This window comes from Scyliorhinus torazame, chromosome 1 (assembly GCF_047496885.1).
Source record: "Scyliorhinus torazame isolate Kashiwa2021f chromosome 1, sScyTor2.1, whole genome shotgun sequence".
Taxonomy (NCBI): Eukaryota; Metazoa; Chordata; class Chondrichthyes; order Carcharhiniformes; family Scyliorhinidae; genus Scyliorhinus; species Scyliorhinus torazame.
The window spans coordinates 241,036,449-241,051,853 of NC_092707.1; the positions used below are offsets into that span (position 1 = coordinate 241,036,449).

General features: G+C 49.5%; 1 protein-coding gene across 2 annotated transcripts in view; it reads left to right on the forward strand.

Moving 5' to 3' along the window:
- LOC140419803 (parkin coregulated gene protein homolog) overlaps positions 1–15,405 on the forward strand; it is a 671,928-nt gene that overhangs the window by 361,117 nt on the left and 295,406 nt on the right. For both annotated transcript variants that reach the window (XM_072503824.1, XM_072503816.1), the window contains one exon: positions 4,672–4,821. In XM_072503824.1, coding sequence (XP_072359925.1) covers positions 4,672–4,821 — 150 coding nt within the window. The remainder of the gene's footprint in view (positions 1–4,671; positions 4,822–15,405) is intronic.

Sequence of the window (15,405 nt, forward strand, 5' to 3'; positions counted from 1 at the left end):
AAAGATGTTGCCCTTTGACTGACTGCAATCTTTAAAATGCTGCACCAGAATGGTATAGTTCCTCCTTCTTCACAGCAAAAGTAAGTTAATGAAGGATGGCTTTCTAGCCTCCAAATAACCTTGCATGGTTATGAGGAGTGGAAGGGGAAAATGTGGTAGATTAGATAAGGACAGCTCATTTGCAATTCTGGCAATGAGAGAGTCTAGATCATGTAGTCAGTCACATGCATCATTTGCAAAGTCACTGGATACCTTAGAATCCCTACTATAGAATCCATAGAATCCTTACAGTGCAGAAGGAGGCCATTCAGCCCAATTGTGTCTGCACCGACCCTCCGAAAGCACACCCTATCTAGGCCCACTTCCCTGCCCTATCCACACAAACCCGTAACTCCACCAAACCTGCACATCTTTGGACACTGAGAGGCAATTTAGCATGGCCAATCCATCTAACAGCACATCTTTGGACTGTAAGAGGAAACCAGAGCACCCAGAGAAAACCCATGCTGGCATGGGGAGAAAGTGTAAACTCCACACAGACAGTCACCCAAGGCCAGAATTGAACCCGGGCCCCTGGTGCTGTGATAACTACTAGAACAAAGAACAAAGAAATGTACAGCACAGGAACAGGCCCTTCGGCCCTCCAAGCCCGTGCCGACCATGCTGCCCGACTAAACTACAATCTTCTACACTTCCTGGGTCCGTATCCTTCTATTCCCATCCTATTCATATATTTGTCAAGATGCCCCTTAAATGTCCCTATCGTCCCTGCTTCCACTACCTCCTCCGGTAGCGATTTCCATGCACCCACTACCCTCTGCGTAAAAAACTTGCCTCGTACATCTACTCTAAACCTTGCCCCTCTCACCTTAAACCTATGCCCCCTAGTAATTGACCCCTCTACCCTGGGGCAAAGCCTCTGACTATCCACTCTGTCTATGCCCCTCATAATTTTGCATACCTCTATCAGGTCTCCCCTCAACCTCCTTCGTTCCAGTGAGAACAAACCGAGTTTATTCAACCGCTCCTCATAGCTAATGCCCTCCATACCAGGCAACTACTGTGCTACCCATACCTGTCATTTAAATACATCAGTTGAATATGTTGATTGAATACCTCAGCAAATAATTTTTTTATCTTGTGGGGACTACAGCTGGATTCACCAAAATGATACTACCACTTGATACCAACATTCGAATGGTTAAATTTTGAGGAAAGTTTGTATAAACACGTTTAGAAGTTTGAGGGTTAACCTGATAAAGGGATTTGATAGTGCAGACAGAGAAAAACTATTTCCTTTCGTGGGGAATCCAGAACAAGAAGGCATATAATCTTAAAATTACAACTAGGCTTTTTTAGAAACAAAATCAAGAAGGACTTGTTCATAAAAAGGGCAGAAAAGGTGTACTTTCAGGTGAGTAGAGTGGTGGCTTGGCCCTCCCACGACCTGTCCACAATTTTACAAGGGGCCTCGTGAAGCACACCCATCCTCACCCCACTGTGGCACTTGTGGACAATTATTGGTCACTTAAAGGCCGCTTTCCATCAGCCTAAATCCTGACGCAGGCGGGAGTAGTGAGAAGTTCAGGGGGAAAGCCCATAAAGTCAACCTGTTCGGGCCTTGGATGGGAATGGGGTTGCCCTCTCTCAAAGGCACCCTTTCCAAATTAAGCATACTGCATCCCCACCAGGCCTTCCACCTATGGGTGCTCCCATACCTCAACCTCTCTATCAAAATCGCCACCCCATTCACCCCACCCTCCTCCCTGCCAGGCCTCACAACCTTCCCATCATGAGCCTCCCCAGGCAGGCAAGAAACCCTGCCTTCCTTGGGATTCAGCTCTCCCAAAAGGTTGTGAATGGTGGGTCAATCATAATTTTCAAGACTGATTATGACACGAGATTATGATGGTTAAAGGTATGAAGGCAAATGGAGAAAATGCAGGTAAATAGAGTTATTGCACAGATGAACCATGATCCAACCGAAGGGTAGAGCAGGTTCAAGGGACTAAATTACCTCCTTTCCTAAGTTTTTAAAAGATAGAGCTGAAAATAATACATTTTGTCTTATTCTTTACCTGAAATTCACTGGGCAAAGTAATGATTTCTTGTCACTAAAGTATTTACTTTGTGTCAATGCAATTTTTTCACATAACTAATTAAATCTTACTTATACAGTAATTGACTGTTACATTTTACTTGCACAATTCAGATTTGTGATCTAAAATTAAACCTATTTGAAAAGTATTACACTTAAAGTGGCAAATATTTTGTCTGGACATTTGTTTTAAATAGTTTGCTTGATCAACTCATTATTATCCCAAGTGCAAAAGGAGGCCATTCAGCGCATCGAGTCTATACTGACCCTCTGAAAGAGTACCCTGCCTAGCCCCACTCCCCCACCCTACCCCCGTCACCCACCTGACCCTGCACATCAAGGAGTAATCTAGCATGACCAATCCACCTAACCTGCACTTTTTGGACTGTGGGAGGAAACTGAAACACCCAGAGAAAGGCACGCAGCCATGGGAGAAAGTGCAAACTCCACACAGACTGGAATTGAACTCGGTCTCTGGCGCTGTGAGGCAGCAGTGCTAACCACTGTGCCACTGTCCTGCCCTAAAACATTTTCTGCTTATGTTGAGATGATGATGATATTGAATGTCATTGAATTCTATTTTTCATTTTTTAGCAACAGTATTGAATCAACTAGTCTCAGATCACATACAAGATGAGCCAGATGTGGGCGGCACCTGACGCAGTAGTTAGCACTGCTGCCTCATGGCACTGAGGACCCGGGTTCCACCCCGACTCCGGGTTACTTACTGTCTGTGTGGAGTTTGTACATTCTCCCTGTGTCTGCGTGGGTCTCAGCCCCACAACCAGAAGATGTTCAGGGTGGGTGGATTGGCCACGCTAAATTGCCCCTTAATTGGAAAAAATAAATTGGGTACTTCAAATTTTTAAAAAAGATGAGCCAGATGCAAAGCAAAGCCTCACTTTGCCACAATATTATGCCTTTACGCTTGGTAATTTTCTCCCTTGTGCTTTTAATAATGCTGGCCCTTGCTACAGTACAGTTCTACGCCTGCCAATCCTCACTATTTAGGATGAAACATGAACAGTTGCCAGTTGCGAGAAATACCAGCTCTTGGCCTCACAAAGGAAAATTTCACACTTGCCTTGGAGGGCCTCTGTGTGTGGATCTACTTCAGCCTGATTGGAAAACACTTGCTAAAGCCAGTTACAATTGACACTATAAGACCCCAATTTGCATAAATTCATAAGGCTTCTGTCAGTATTGGGTGGGTGCCTTGTTTGCCTGCAGCACCCTGCAAGTAAAAGTATGCAACACTGAGAAAGAACCAAACTACAAGCAGGAAAATAATATGCTTGTTTTAATTCCCCAATCACTCAGTTTCGGTCGGCAGGAAGGGTTAAAGTGAACCCTACAGTTTTGCATCTTAGATACAAAATTTGAACGTTTTTTTTAGCTATAATCTTGACTGTCATTAAAGTTTTCATTTTTAATATAAAATGTGTTTCCAATAGATTTTTAGAGGCAGATTTTATGATATATTTTTGCAAACAAATGTAGGAGATCTTAACATTATAAATATTGCCCCCTAACACCATCCAGTACAGATTGTTACAAGTAAGTTACTGTTTTTATTCATAGTTTCATCATTGAGATTATTGGAAAGGTCAGTAACCTATTGTGCCAGGAATAATCAACGGAGTGTTGTCAAATGTATACAGAAATGCAGCAATTTGCAACAAAATGCATTGTCTCAACATTTAATGTATCTTTGTAATACTGGTGTTTGTATGTTTTGACGTCTTAAATGACAGCATTGTTCATTGTATCAAGCATTTGTTCAAAGTTTAATCAGAATGTTTCTATGTAAGCTGTTCTCAAGCTAAGGAATTCAGGGGGAGGGCTGGATCGGAGGTGTTACTTGTAGAAAGACATTATACTTACCTTTAAACACAGCCAACTTGTTCCCAAAACAAAAGGTCATTTAGTCTATTATTCACAAAAGTGAGATTATTGTCAAACGAAAGCAACAGAAGATGTTTCATAAAGGCTAACGGTACAAAAGGGAATAATCATGTGTTGCCACACAGATATCTTAGGAGGCGATACGAGAACTAGTTTGCATGTTAATGCTTTTGTTCGTCATTAATGGGGGCCTACAAAATTACTTGCAAACATTTGCCTCTTTGTCCAAAAACTATGATTTCCAGAATTTATTCATTGAGCTGCCTTCAATGATTTCTTAGTAATAAGCTTAAAACATAGATGCCCAATTGTTTGATGAGAGAGTATCTGTTGTTGTGGAACACTGCGCATTAGCACAGTTCCACTGGCCCTATGGTACATGCTGTGTTTTGGACGAAGCAGTGAGCAGTCTGCAAAATGAATAAATGAACTGTATTCTAGGGGGTTAGTGAGGAGTCAGCGCAAATTGTGGGAACAAATAACAGTCAGGACAAGGCAGTGTTTTATAACATCAGTGGTGCAATACATCTTTGGAATTTTTCAAAGCTCTGCTAATAAAGGCCCACTTGCAATACCCAGCAGAGAATCGTTTAATTAAATTTATCTATTAAAGTTTCTTTTTCACAGAGAGCCATCATTCTCCTCTGTCTCCCCTTCTGTCCCTGCAGATGCGCTCAACACTCGGAACAAGCAAATCATTTGCACCACACTGAAAGTGCTCCAGCACCTGGTTGTGTCAGCTGACATGGTGGGCGAGGCCCTGGTGCCTTATTACCGTCAAATCCTCCCCGTCTTGAATATCTTCAAGAATGTGAATGGTAAGTCATCAGGCAGATATCACACCTCATTCTCCTCTCTCCGTTTTGTTTTAGCCTGAAGGGAAAGCTTTTTTAAAAAATCGTTAAAAGCTATTATCTCAACATATCTGCAACCATTTGAAACATGAACAGAAGCTGTGGACTAACCGACATATTGCATGGCATAGAGTGGGCAAGTGTTGGATGGCCATTATATGTGTTCCCGCACCAACTCCATTCATTTCCATTATGCGAATTTGATTCAATTTGGGGTCAATGGGGCTGAAAAATGTCAGGGACCAAAACTGTGTGATTTCAGGCAAAACACCAGAGCAAGGAGGTCCAACAAATATACGATCGGCAATTTTCGCATTTTAACAATCTTTCTAAGCTACCTCTTTTCATTCAATTACTCCTTTTGTCTTCCTTTTAAATTAATTTTAATTTTAGTTGTTTAATAAAGGACAAGATACTTTTTCCTGATAGTCTCGGATTACACTGATTACACCTATGACATTTAACATGAGGACTTTCTCAGTATTATTAGATTTTTAAAAGCCAATTTATCACGTTTCTTCCTCCCTTCTGGAGCTTTTACATCTGCTAAGATATGACTTCATAGGCATCAGGTGGTCTTCCAACTAGAGACCTTTCTTCAGGTGGAGGCTGCAGCATGAAGCAGACCTATACAAACTTGGGACAGAGTTCTGCTATGTTTCCATTTCATTACCCACCCAATATCAGGCATGCATTGCACAGAGGCGATGCTAAAATTGGCTGCAATTATGATGTTAATGTGCTCAATACAAAGATGTCAGGTTCCTATTTCAAATTACATGACTGTTTAAATGTACTTATGTCAACTTCATCCTATTTGCAAGGTCCTGTGGGTTTTGCATTGCCTGCAGTTGACGTGATTCATTCACCTGCCCAAGAGGTTTGTATTTGTTTTTATATTTGGATTAAAAATACTTTTAACTCATTTATGGGATGTGGGCATTGCTGGCAAGGCTAGCATTTATTACCCATCCCTAATTGATCTAGAGAAGGTATTGGTCGGCTGCCTCTGTAGGTATACCCACTGTCCTGTTAGGGAAGGAGTTCTGGGATTTTGACCCAGCGATAGTGAAGGAACGGTGATATATTTCCAAATCCAGATGGTGTGTGGCTTGGAGGGGAACTTCCAGATGGTGGTATTCCCAGGTATCCACTGCCTTGTCCTTCCAGATGCAGTGGAAGGTGCTGTCTCATGAACCTTGGCGGTTGCTGCAATGCATCTTGTAGGTGGTGCCCACTGCTGCCATTATGTGTGATGGTGGAGGGAGTGAATGTTTCTGGATAGGATGCCAATCAAGGAGGCTGCTTTGACCTGGATAGTGTGGAGCTTCTTGAATGTTGTTAGAGGTGTACTCATCCAGGCAAACTGGAAAATATTCCATCACACTCCTCACCTTTGCCTGTAGATGGTAAAAAGGCTTTGAGGTGTCAGGAGGCGAGTTACTCTATACAGGATTCCTAGCCTCTGACCTACTTTTGTAGCCACAGCATTTGTATGGCTAGTCCAGTTCCGTTTCTGGTCAATAATAACTTCTAGGATACTGATAGTGGGGGATTCAGCGATGGTAATGCCATTGAATATCAAGGGGTGATGGTTAGATCCTTTCTTGTTGGAGATAGTCATTGCCTGCCATTTGTGTGGCACGAATGTTACTTGCCACTTACCAGCTCATGCCTGTACATTGATCAGGTCGTGCTGTAATTTGTCATGGACTGCTGAAGAGTCGCGAACTGTGCTGAACATTGTGCAGTCATCAATTAATGTCCCCAAACCGATGAAGGGCAAGTCATTGATGAAGCAGTTGAAGATGTTTGGGTGTAGGACACTGTCCTGAGGAACTCTGCAGTGATATCCTGGAACTGAGATGACTGACCTCCAGTGACCACAACCATCTTCCTTTTTGATAGGTGTAGTTCCAAACAGTGGAGAGCTTTCCTCCGATTCCCATTGACTTCAGTTTTGCAAGGGCTCCTTGATGCCATACTTGATCGACCGCTGCCTCGATGGCAAAGGTAGTCACTGTCACCTCACCTCTGGCGTTTAGCTCTTTTGCCCATGTTTGGACCATGGCTGATTAGAGGTCAGGAGCTGATTGATCCTGGCGGAACCCAAACTGATCATCCGTGAACAGGGTATTATTAAGCAAGTGCTGCTTGATAACACTGTCGATTATCCCTTCCATCACTTTACTTATGATCAAGATTAGACTGATGGAGTGGTAATTGGCCGGGGTTAGATTTGTCCTACTTCCTGTTTACAGGATAGTTACCCTACCTGGGCAATTTTCCATATTGCTGGGTAGATGTCAGTGCTGCAGCTGTGTAATTGAACAAAAATGAATGCTGAGCCAAAGATTGAGTTATTATGAAACTTTGTCCAAGAGTTGGACTTTAAGGAAGGTCTTAAAGGAGGAGAGGGAGAGGTGTAGAGGTGGGAAGTTTTGAAAGAATATTTTAGTGTGAAGGGGCAAGGTGGTTGAAAATATGGTCACTCAGGGTTGGAGAAAAAGAGGGAAATACAGAACAGGCCAGAGATGGGTATTCTGGGGTATTGTAGGTTTAATGGAGATTTATAGAGATAGGAGGCGGGATTCTCCCATCGGGCGGCTAAGTGCCGACGCCGGCGTAAAAACGGGAGTGGTTTACTCTGGCGTCGGCGCCCATTCCGGGACCCCCTTCTGCGGCCCACAGGGGGCTAGCACGGTGTTGGAATGGCCCACGCCGCTCCAGCTGCCGATCCCGGCCTGAACCCGGTGCCGCAGGTTCCGCGCATACGCAGTTGGGCCGGCGCCAACTAGCGCATGCGCAGTGGCCTTCTTCCCCGACGCCAAATGGCGCAGGGCTACAGGAGCCGGCACGGAGGAAAGGAGGCCCCCCAACAGAGAGGCTGGCCCACCGATCGGTGGATCCCGATCGCGGGCCAGACCACTACGGAGGCCCCACCCCAGGGTTGGACCCCCCCCCCACAGGATTGGACCCCCCCCCACAGGACCCTTCAACGCCGAGGTCACGCCAGCTCAGAGGATGTTAGAACGCCGGCGGCGGGACTCGGCTTTTTGTTGACGGCTGCCGGAGAATCGGCGCGCTGGCCCGGGATGGAGAGTCGGCTCATACCCCGACCAGCGCTGCGCCGACCACGCCGGCCCTAGTGGCGCCGATTCTCCGCTCTGCGGAGAATCGGGTCCTGTCATCGTGGCGGCATGGCACGATTCGCGCGGCCCGCCGGCGATTCTCCGACCTAGAGGGGGGTCGGAGAATTCCGCCCAGGAATATCAAGATTGCAATGGAACCTAAATACAAAGATGGAAATTTTAAATTTGGAAACTGGAAACCAACATATGTCAACAAGGGCGACGTTGATGGATGAGGAAAATGTTGCATGGAACAGAAATGGTAAATGCATAGATGAGGGTTTCAGCAGCACGAGGCTGTGGCAAGTGATGTTACTGAGGTAGAAGTAAGTAGCCTTGGTGTTGGAGACGATTTCGGATCAAAGGTTCAGCTTGGGTTAAATAGGGTGCCACGGTTGTGAGCAGTTTGATTCAACTTGAAACTATTAAGGGATCGGGGCATGGAATCGAGGAGCAAGGCCAACTGTGATGATTTTGATCATCCCAATGTTTTTGCCGGAAACTGTAGATTATCCAAGCTGGTGTTGGACAAACAGTCTGACAACACAAGCAATGGAGGTGTAAAGAGAGGTCATGGAGAGATTCAGCTGGGTATTATCGGCGTGCACGTGGAAGTTGACACCATTTTAAAAATTATTTCAGGGATATGAGTATCAACGGCAACACCAGCATTTGTTGCCCATCCCTAATGAACCACCTTCTAGAATTTCTGCAGTCCAGCTGATGCAGCTACATCCAGAGTGCTGCTGGGAGGGGAGTTTCAGGATTCTGACATAGGCAATATAGTTCCAAGTCTGGGTGCTGTGAGGCTTGAACGTGGAGGTAATGGTTTCCCATGCATCTGCTGCTGTCATCCTTTTAGGTGGTCGAGAGGTCATAGGTTTGGAAAGTGCTGTCAAAGGAACCTTGGTGAGTTGCTGGAGTGTAACTTGTAGATGGTGCATACTGCTGCCATTTTGCAACATTTAGCAGTGTGTGAATGTTGAAGGTGGTGGACAGGGTGCCGATCAAGCAGGCTGTTTTGTCCTGGGTGGTGTTGAGTTTCTTGAGTGTTATTGGAGCTGTGATGGGATATTCCATCACCTCCTTATTTATGCCTTGTAGATAGTGGACACGCTATGGGGAGTCAGGAACTAAGTTACTCTCCTCAGAATTTTCAGCTTCTGATATGCTCTTGTAGTCACAGTATTTATATGGCTGGTCCATTGAGCATTGCGAAAGGTACTGAACCGTATGCAATCATCAGTGATCATCCTCATTTACGACCTCAAGATAGATGGAAGGTTATTGATAAATCTGGTGAGGTTGGTTGGACCTAGGATACTACCCAAAGCATCTCTTTATCCTTGTCCTTGGACTGAGATTATTGGCATCCAACAAGCACAACCATCCTCCTTTTGGTTACGTGGAGAGTTTCCCCATCGATTCCATTGACTTAGTGATGCTACTTGATGCCACTCTCAGGCAAATGATGCCTTGCTGTCAGCTCCCCTGTTGAATTCAGTCCTTTTGTCCATGTTTGGACTAAGGCTGAAATGAGGCCAGGAACCGGGTGACCTGGCAGAACCCAAAGTGAGCAGTAGTGAACTCGATTCGCCGCCGGCGGGATGTTCCGGGCGTTTCCCGATGGCATGGGGCTGCCCTATAATGGGAAACCCCTTTGACCAGCCGGCATAACGGAGCATCCCGCCGGCGTGCTGAACCGGAAATCTGGCGTGGCGGGACAGAGAATCCAGCCTCAGGTTATTACTCAGTAAGTGTCGCTTGATAGCACTATTGGCAACACCTTCCTTCACTTTGATTGAGAAGAGCTGATGTAGAGTAATTGTGTTTGTTCCACTTCTTGTAGATAGGACATATCTGGGCAATTTTCCACATTTTCAGATGGAAGCCAGAGGGGGTATGAGAGAGGGAGAGAGTGGGGGGGGGTTGGATTGATACACCATCAATAACACACGACAAATGATGAACGTAACTGAGACTTTAATACACTAAACAGCAAGCCTCCTACCTCTGGACCCGAACTGGGTTGGAGGCGGAGACTTGCCACCTTTATACATAAGCCTATGGAGAGGAGCCACAGGCGGAGCCACGCTGGACAAGTCCAGGCATGCACAAGCATGCACAATACAATACAATACATATAATGCAATAACATGATTTACCACATTCACCCCCTGTTTAAAACGGCGGGGGTGACGTGGTCTTAAAGGTCAAGTCTGTTGGGGGCCTTGACCTTCTGCCGTGATCACCTCAGTCCCGGCTGTGGTGTGGGCACCGGCGTCGAGACATGCGCGTTTGGGAGCGTGTTGTCTTCTTCTTCACCCAGATGTTGAGTCGGCGAAGGGGGGGGGCGGTGTATGGGCGGAGGTGGTGATGCTTGTCGCTGATGGGCCTGTGGGTGTCAGCTCGTGAGGGAGGTGGGCAGGGGTGGGGGAAGACGGTGTAGGGTGGGGGGTTGTGGCCGGGAAACCTGCAGGTGCCAAATTCCAAAGGGAGACCGTGTCCTGCCGCCCGTCCTGCTGTGCCACGTAGGCATTTTGTGGATTTGCATGGAGGAGCAGGACCTTCTCAACAAGGGGGTCGGTTTTATGGCTCCTCGCAAGCTTCCAGAGAAGGACGGGTCCCGGAACTGTCAGCCAGGACGGAAGCGAGACCCCGGAGGTGGATTTCCTGGGGAAGGCAAACATACATTCATGAGGAGTCTCGTTAGTGGCTGTACATAGGAGCGACCGGATGGAGTGGAGCGCATCGGGGAGGACCTCCTGCCAGCGGGAGACTGGGAGACTTTTCGACCATAGGGCCAGAAGGACGGTCCGTTTCCCCGGGGGTTATAGCTGGTCGTCCTGCTGGAGGCGATGCCTTTACTGAGCAGGAACTGATGCAACTCGTCACTCATAAAGGAGAAGCCCCGATCACTGTGGATGTAGGCGGAGAACCCGAACAGGGTGAAAAGACTATGCAGGGCCTTGATAACGGAGGCAGCGGTCATGTCAGAGCAAGGGATGGCGAAGGGGAATCTTGAGTACTCGTCAACGATGTTGAGGAAGTACACGCTACGGTCAGTGGAGGGGAGGAGCCCTTTGAAGTCTATGCTGAGGCGCTCAAAGGGGCGGGAGGCCTTTACCAGATGTGCTCTGTCTGGCCGATAGAAGTGCGGTTTGCACTCCGCGCAGCCCTGGCAGACCCTGGTCACGGACCTGACCTCCTCGATGAAGTAAGGCAGGTTGCGAGCCTTGATGAAGTGGAAAAAACGGGTGACCCCCAGGTGACAGAGGTCGTTGTGGAGGGCCCGGAGTCAGTCTACCTGTGCGCTGGCACATGTACCACGGGATAAGGCATCTGGGGGCTCATTGAGCTTCCCGGGTCGATACAAGATATCAGAGCGATAGGTGGAGAGCTCGATCCTCCACCACAGAATTTTGTCATTCTTGATTTTGCCCTGCTGTGTGTTATTGAACATGAAGGCAACCGACCATTGGTCAGTGAGGAGAGTGAATCGCCTGCTGGCCAGGTAATGCCTCCAATGTCTCACAGCTTCTACGATGGCTTGGGCTTCCTTTTCGACGGAGGAGTGTCGAATTTCGGAGGCATGGAGGGTACGGGAGAAGAAAGCCACGGGCCTGCCCGCCTGGTTGAGGGTAGCGGCCAGAGCAAAATCCGACGCATCGCTCGCCACCTGGAATGAGATGGACTCGTCCACAGCGTGCATCGCGGCTTCGGCAATATCTGCCCTGATGCGGTTGAAGGCCAGTCGGGCCTCAGCCATCGGGGGAAAAATTGTGGATTTGATCAGTGGACGGGCCTTGTCCGCATAGTTGGGGACCCACTGGGCAGAGTACGAGAAGAACCCCTGGCATCTCTTCAGGGCCTTGGGGCAGTGGGGAAGAGGGAGTTCCAGGAGGGGGCGCATGCGGTTGGGGTCGGGCCCTAGGACTCCGTGTTCCACGACGTAGCCGAGGATGGCTAGGCGGGTTGTGCGGAAGACACATTTCTCTATTATAGGTTAGGTTCAGGAGTTTAGCTGTGTGGAGAAAGCGCCGGAGGTTCTCGTCATGGTCCTGCTGGTCATGGCCGCAGATGGTGATGTTGTCTAGGTTCGGGAACGTGGCCCGCAGCCCGTACTGGTCAACCATTCGGTCCATTTCCCTTTGGAAGACCGAGACCCCGTTGGTGACGCCGAAGGGAACCCTGAGGAAGTGATAGAGGCGGCCGTCTGCCTCGAAGGCAGTGTATTGGCGGTCCTCCGGGCGGATAGGGAGCTGGTGGTACGCGGACTTCAAGTCGACTGTAGAGAAGACTCGATACTGTGCAATCTGATTGACCGTGTCAGATATGCGGGGGAGGGGGTACGCATCGAGCTGCGTGTACCGGTTAATGGTCTGGCTGTAATCGATGACCATCCGGTGCTTCTCCCCAGTCCTGACGACCACCACTTGGGCTCTCCAGGGGCTGTTACTAGCCTCAATGATCCCCTCTCGCAGGAGTCGCTGGACCTCCGACCTGATGAAGGCCCTGTCCTGGGCACTGTAGCGTTTGCTTCTGGTAGCGACGGGCTTACAGTCCGGGGTGAGGTTTGCAAAGAGGGAGAGTGGGGCGACCTTAAGGGTTGCGAGGCTACAGACGGTGAGGGGGGTGGGGGGGGGTGGGGGGGTGGGGGGGGTGGGGGGCGGCAGGGGTCCGCCGAACTTTAAGGTAAGGCTCTGGAGACGGCACTGGAAGTCGAGCCCCAATAATAGGGCAGCGCAGAGATGGGGGAGGACGTAGAGCCTAAAGTTAGTGTTCTCCACGCCTTGTACAGTAAGGGTCACGACACAGTATCCCCGGATTTCTACTGTGTGGGATCCGGAAGTCAGGGAGATTTTCTGGGTAGTGGGTAGGATTGGGAGGGAGCAGCGCCTTACCGTATCTGGGTGTATGAAGCGGTCTGTGCTCCCGGAGTCGAAAACGCAGGCCGTCACGTGCCCGTTGATCCGGACTTTCATCGTGGACTTCGCTAGGTGGTACGGCCGGGACTGGTCGAGTGTGACGGAGGTGAGTGTCAGAAGGCGGTCGGTAGGCCGGTCGGAGGTAGCGGCGGTCAGCGTACAGTCGGGTGAGCTGGGCTCCCGGGAGGCTGTGGAGTAGTCCCAAGATGGCGGCCCCCATGAGTCGCGCGTGGTGGGTGTCAGCTGCAATGGCGTGCAAGATGGCGGCCCCCAAGGGTCACACGTGGCAGCCGAAATTAAAGATGGCGGCACCCACGGGTCGCATATGCCGGGTAGTGCGGCAGCTGGGGGCAGACCCGACAGGCAGCAGGCAGCGCTGCTGGGCCTAGAAGATTTAGGGTGGGATCGGGCCTGGCAGGCTTTTGCGAAGTGGCCCTTCTTCCCACAGCCGTTACAAGTTGCGTTCCGTGCCAGGCAGCGTTGTCTGGGGTGATTACCCTGGCCGCAGAAGTAGCACCTCGGGCCTCCGGCGTTGGCATGCTGCTGCGCGGCCCAGGCTTGTGTCGGTCCCGGATCGGTTGATGGCTACGCCCACGAGGCCCACGAGGGTGCTGGAGGTGTAGGCCCCTATGTTCTGGGAGGGCACCTCCAGTGAGTTGGAGAGTTGTACTGTCTCTGGGAGGCCGAGTGTCCCCCCTTCTGGCGGATATAATTAGAGTTCATGCCCGTGACATAAGCGTCCCTGATCAGCAGCTCCACGTGCTGGGTAGCTGATATCGCCCGGCAGTCACAGTTCCGGCACAGGATGCGCAAGGCACGCAGGAATTCTGCAAGTGATTCCCCAGGGCGTTGCCGTCTCATGACGAGGAGGTGCCTAGCAGACACCTCGTTAACGGATTTCACGTATTGTCCTTTTAGCAGCATTATTGCCTCAGCGTACGAGGGGGCGTCTCTGATGAGGAGAAAGACTCTTGGGCTCAACCGTGCGTGGAGGACCTGCTTCTTCTGGAGGTCTGTGAGGTCTTCGTTGAAGGATGCGAGGTACGCCTCAAAATAGCTTAGCCAGTGCTCAAACATTTCTGTAGCGTCAGCTGCCTGTGGGTCCAGCTCCAAGCGATCGGGCTTGAGTGCTGAGTTCATCTTTAGGAATTTAGTGCATTAAATTGATACACCATCAATAACACACGACGAGTGGGCGAGAGAGAGAGGGGGGATGAGAGAGGGAGAGGGGGGAACGAGAGAGAGAGATTGAAAGAGAGAGATGAGAGAGAGAGAGGGAGGGGGACAAGAGAGAGAGAGGGACAAGCGCGCAAGAGAGAGGGGGAAGAGAGAAGGGGACGCGAGAGAGAGGAGGTCGAGGGAGAGAGGGGGACGAGAGAGATAGGGACGATGAGACAGAGAGGGGGAATGAGAGAGAGAGAGAGGGGTGCGAGAGAGAGAGAGGGGATGAGAGAGAGCGAAGGACAGAGAGTGAGAGAGGGGGACAAGAGACACAGAGCTGGGGGGATGAGAGAGAGAGGCGGACGAGCGAGAGAGAGAGAGGGGACGAGAGAGAGAGAGAGAGGGGGGTACGAGAGAGAGAGGGGGGGATGATAGAGAGAGAGAGGGGCAGAGAGAGAGGGACAAGCGCGAGAGAGGGGGGGGATGAGAGAAGGGGACGAGAGAGAGAGGGGGTTGAGAGAGAGAGGGAGAGAGGGGGACGAGAGAGATAGGGACGATGAGAGAGGGAGAGGAATGAGAGACAGGGGTATGAGAGAGAGGGGACAAGATAGAGAGAGGGACACAGAGAGAGGGGGTCGAGAGAGAGAGAGAGATGGGGGGATGAGAGAGAGAGATCGGGGACGAAAGAGAGAGAGATGGGGTAATGACAGTGAGAGAGAGAGAAAGGGGACAAGAGAAAGAAGGGGGACGAGAGTGAGAAGGGGGATGAGTGATAGGGAGAGACAGAGAGAGAGAGAGAGATGTGACGATAGAATGGAGGTGGGACAAGAAAGAGAGGGGAGGGGGGGCGAGAGAGAGGGAGGGACAAGCGTGCGAGAGAGAGGGGGACAAGAGAAGCGGACGAGAGAGAAGGGGTCGAGAGAGAGAGAGGTGGACGAGAGAGGGGAATGAGGTGTGGTGTTGGGTGCTCTGAGGTACAGATGAACCAACACGGTTGCAATTGGTACAACGCTGTTTTATTCCAACTTGCTATTTACAGATTTGTCTTGATACTCTGCACGTGGTGACTCCCTGAGTGTGTTGTTAATCAGGTCCTGTCCTTGGCCTGGTCTCTAGATGGACTGGCCACCAGGTGTCGTGTTCCTTGTCTTATACTGTCTCTGTCCTTGTCTGTGATTGGCTGTCGTGTTATGTGTGCTAATTTGTCTGTTGGTCTGTCTATCATGATGTGTGTGTTTGAATATCATGACATGAAGGAGAGAGAGAGGAAAGGAGAGAGAGGGGGGGACGAGAGAGAGAGGGGGATGAGAGAGAGAGAGAGAGGGACA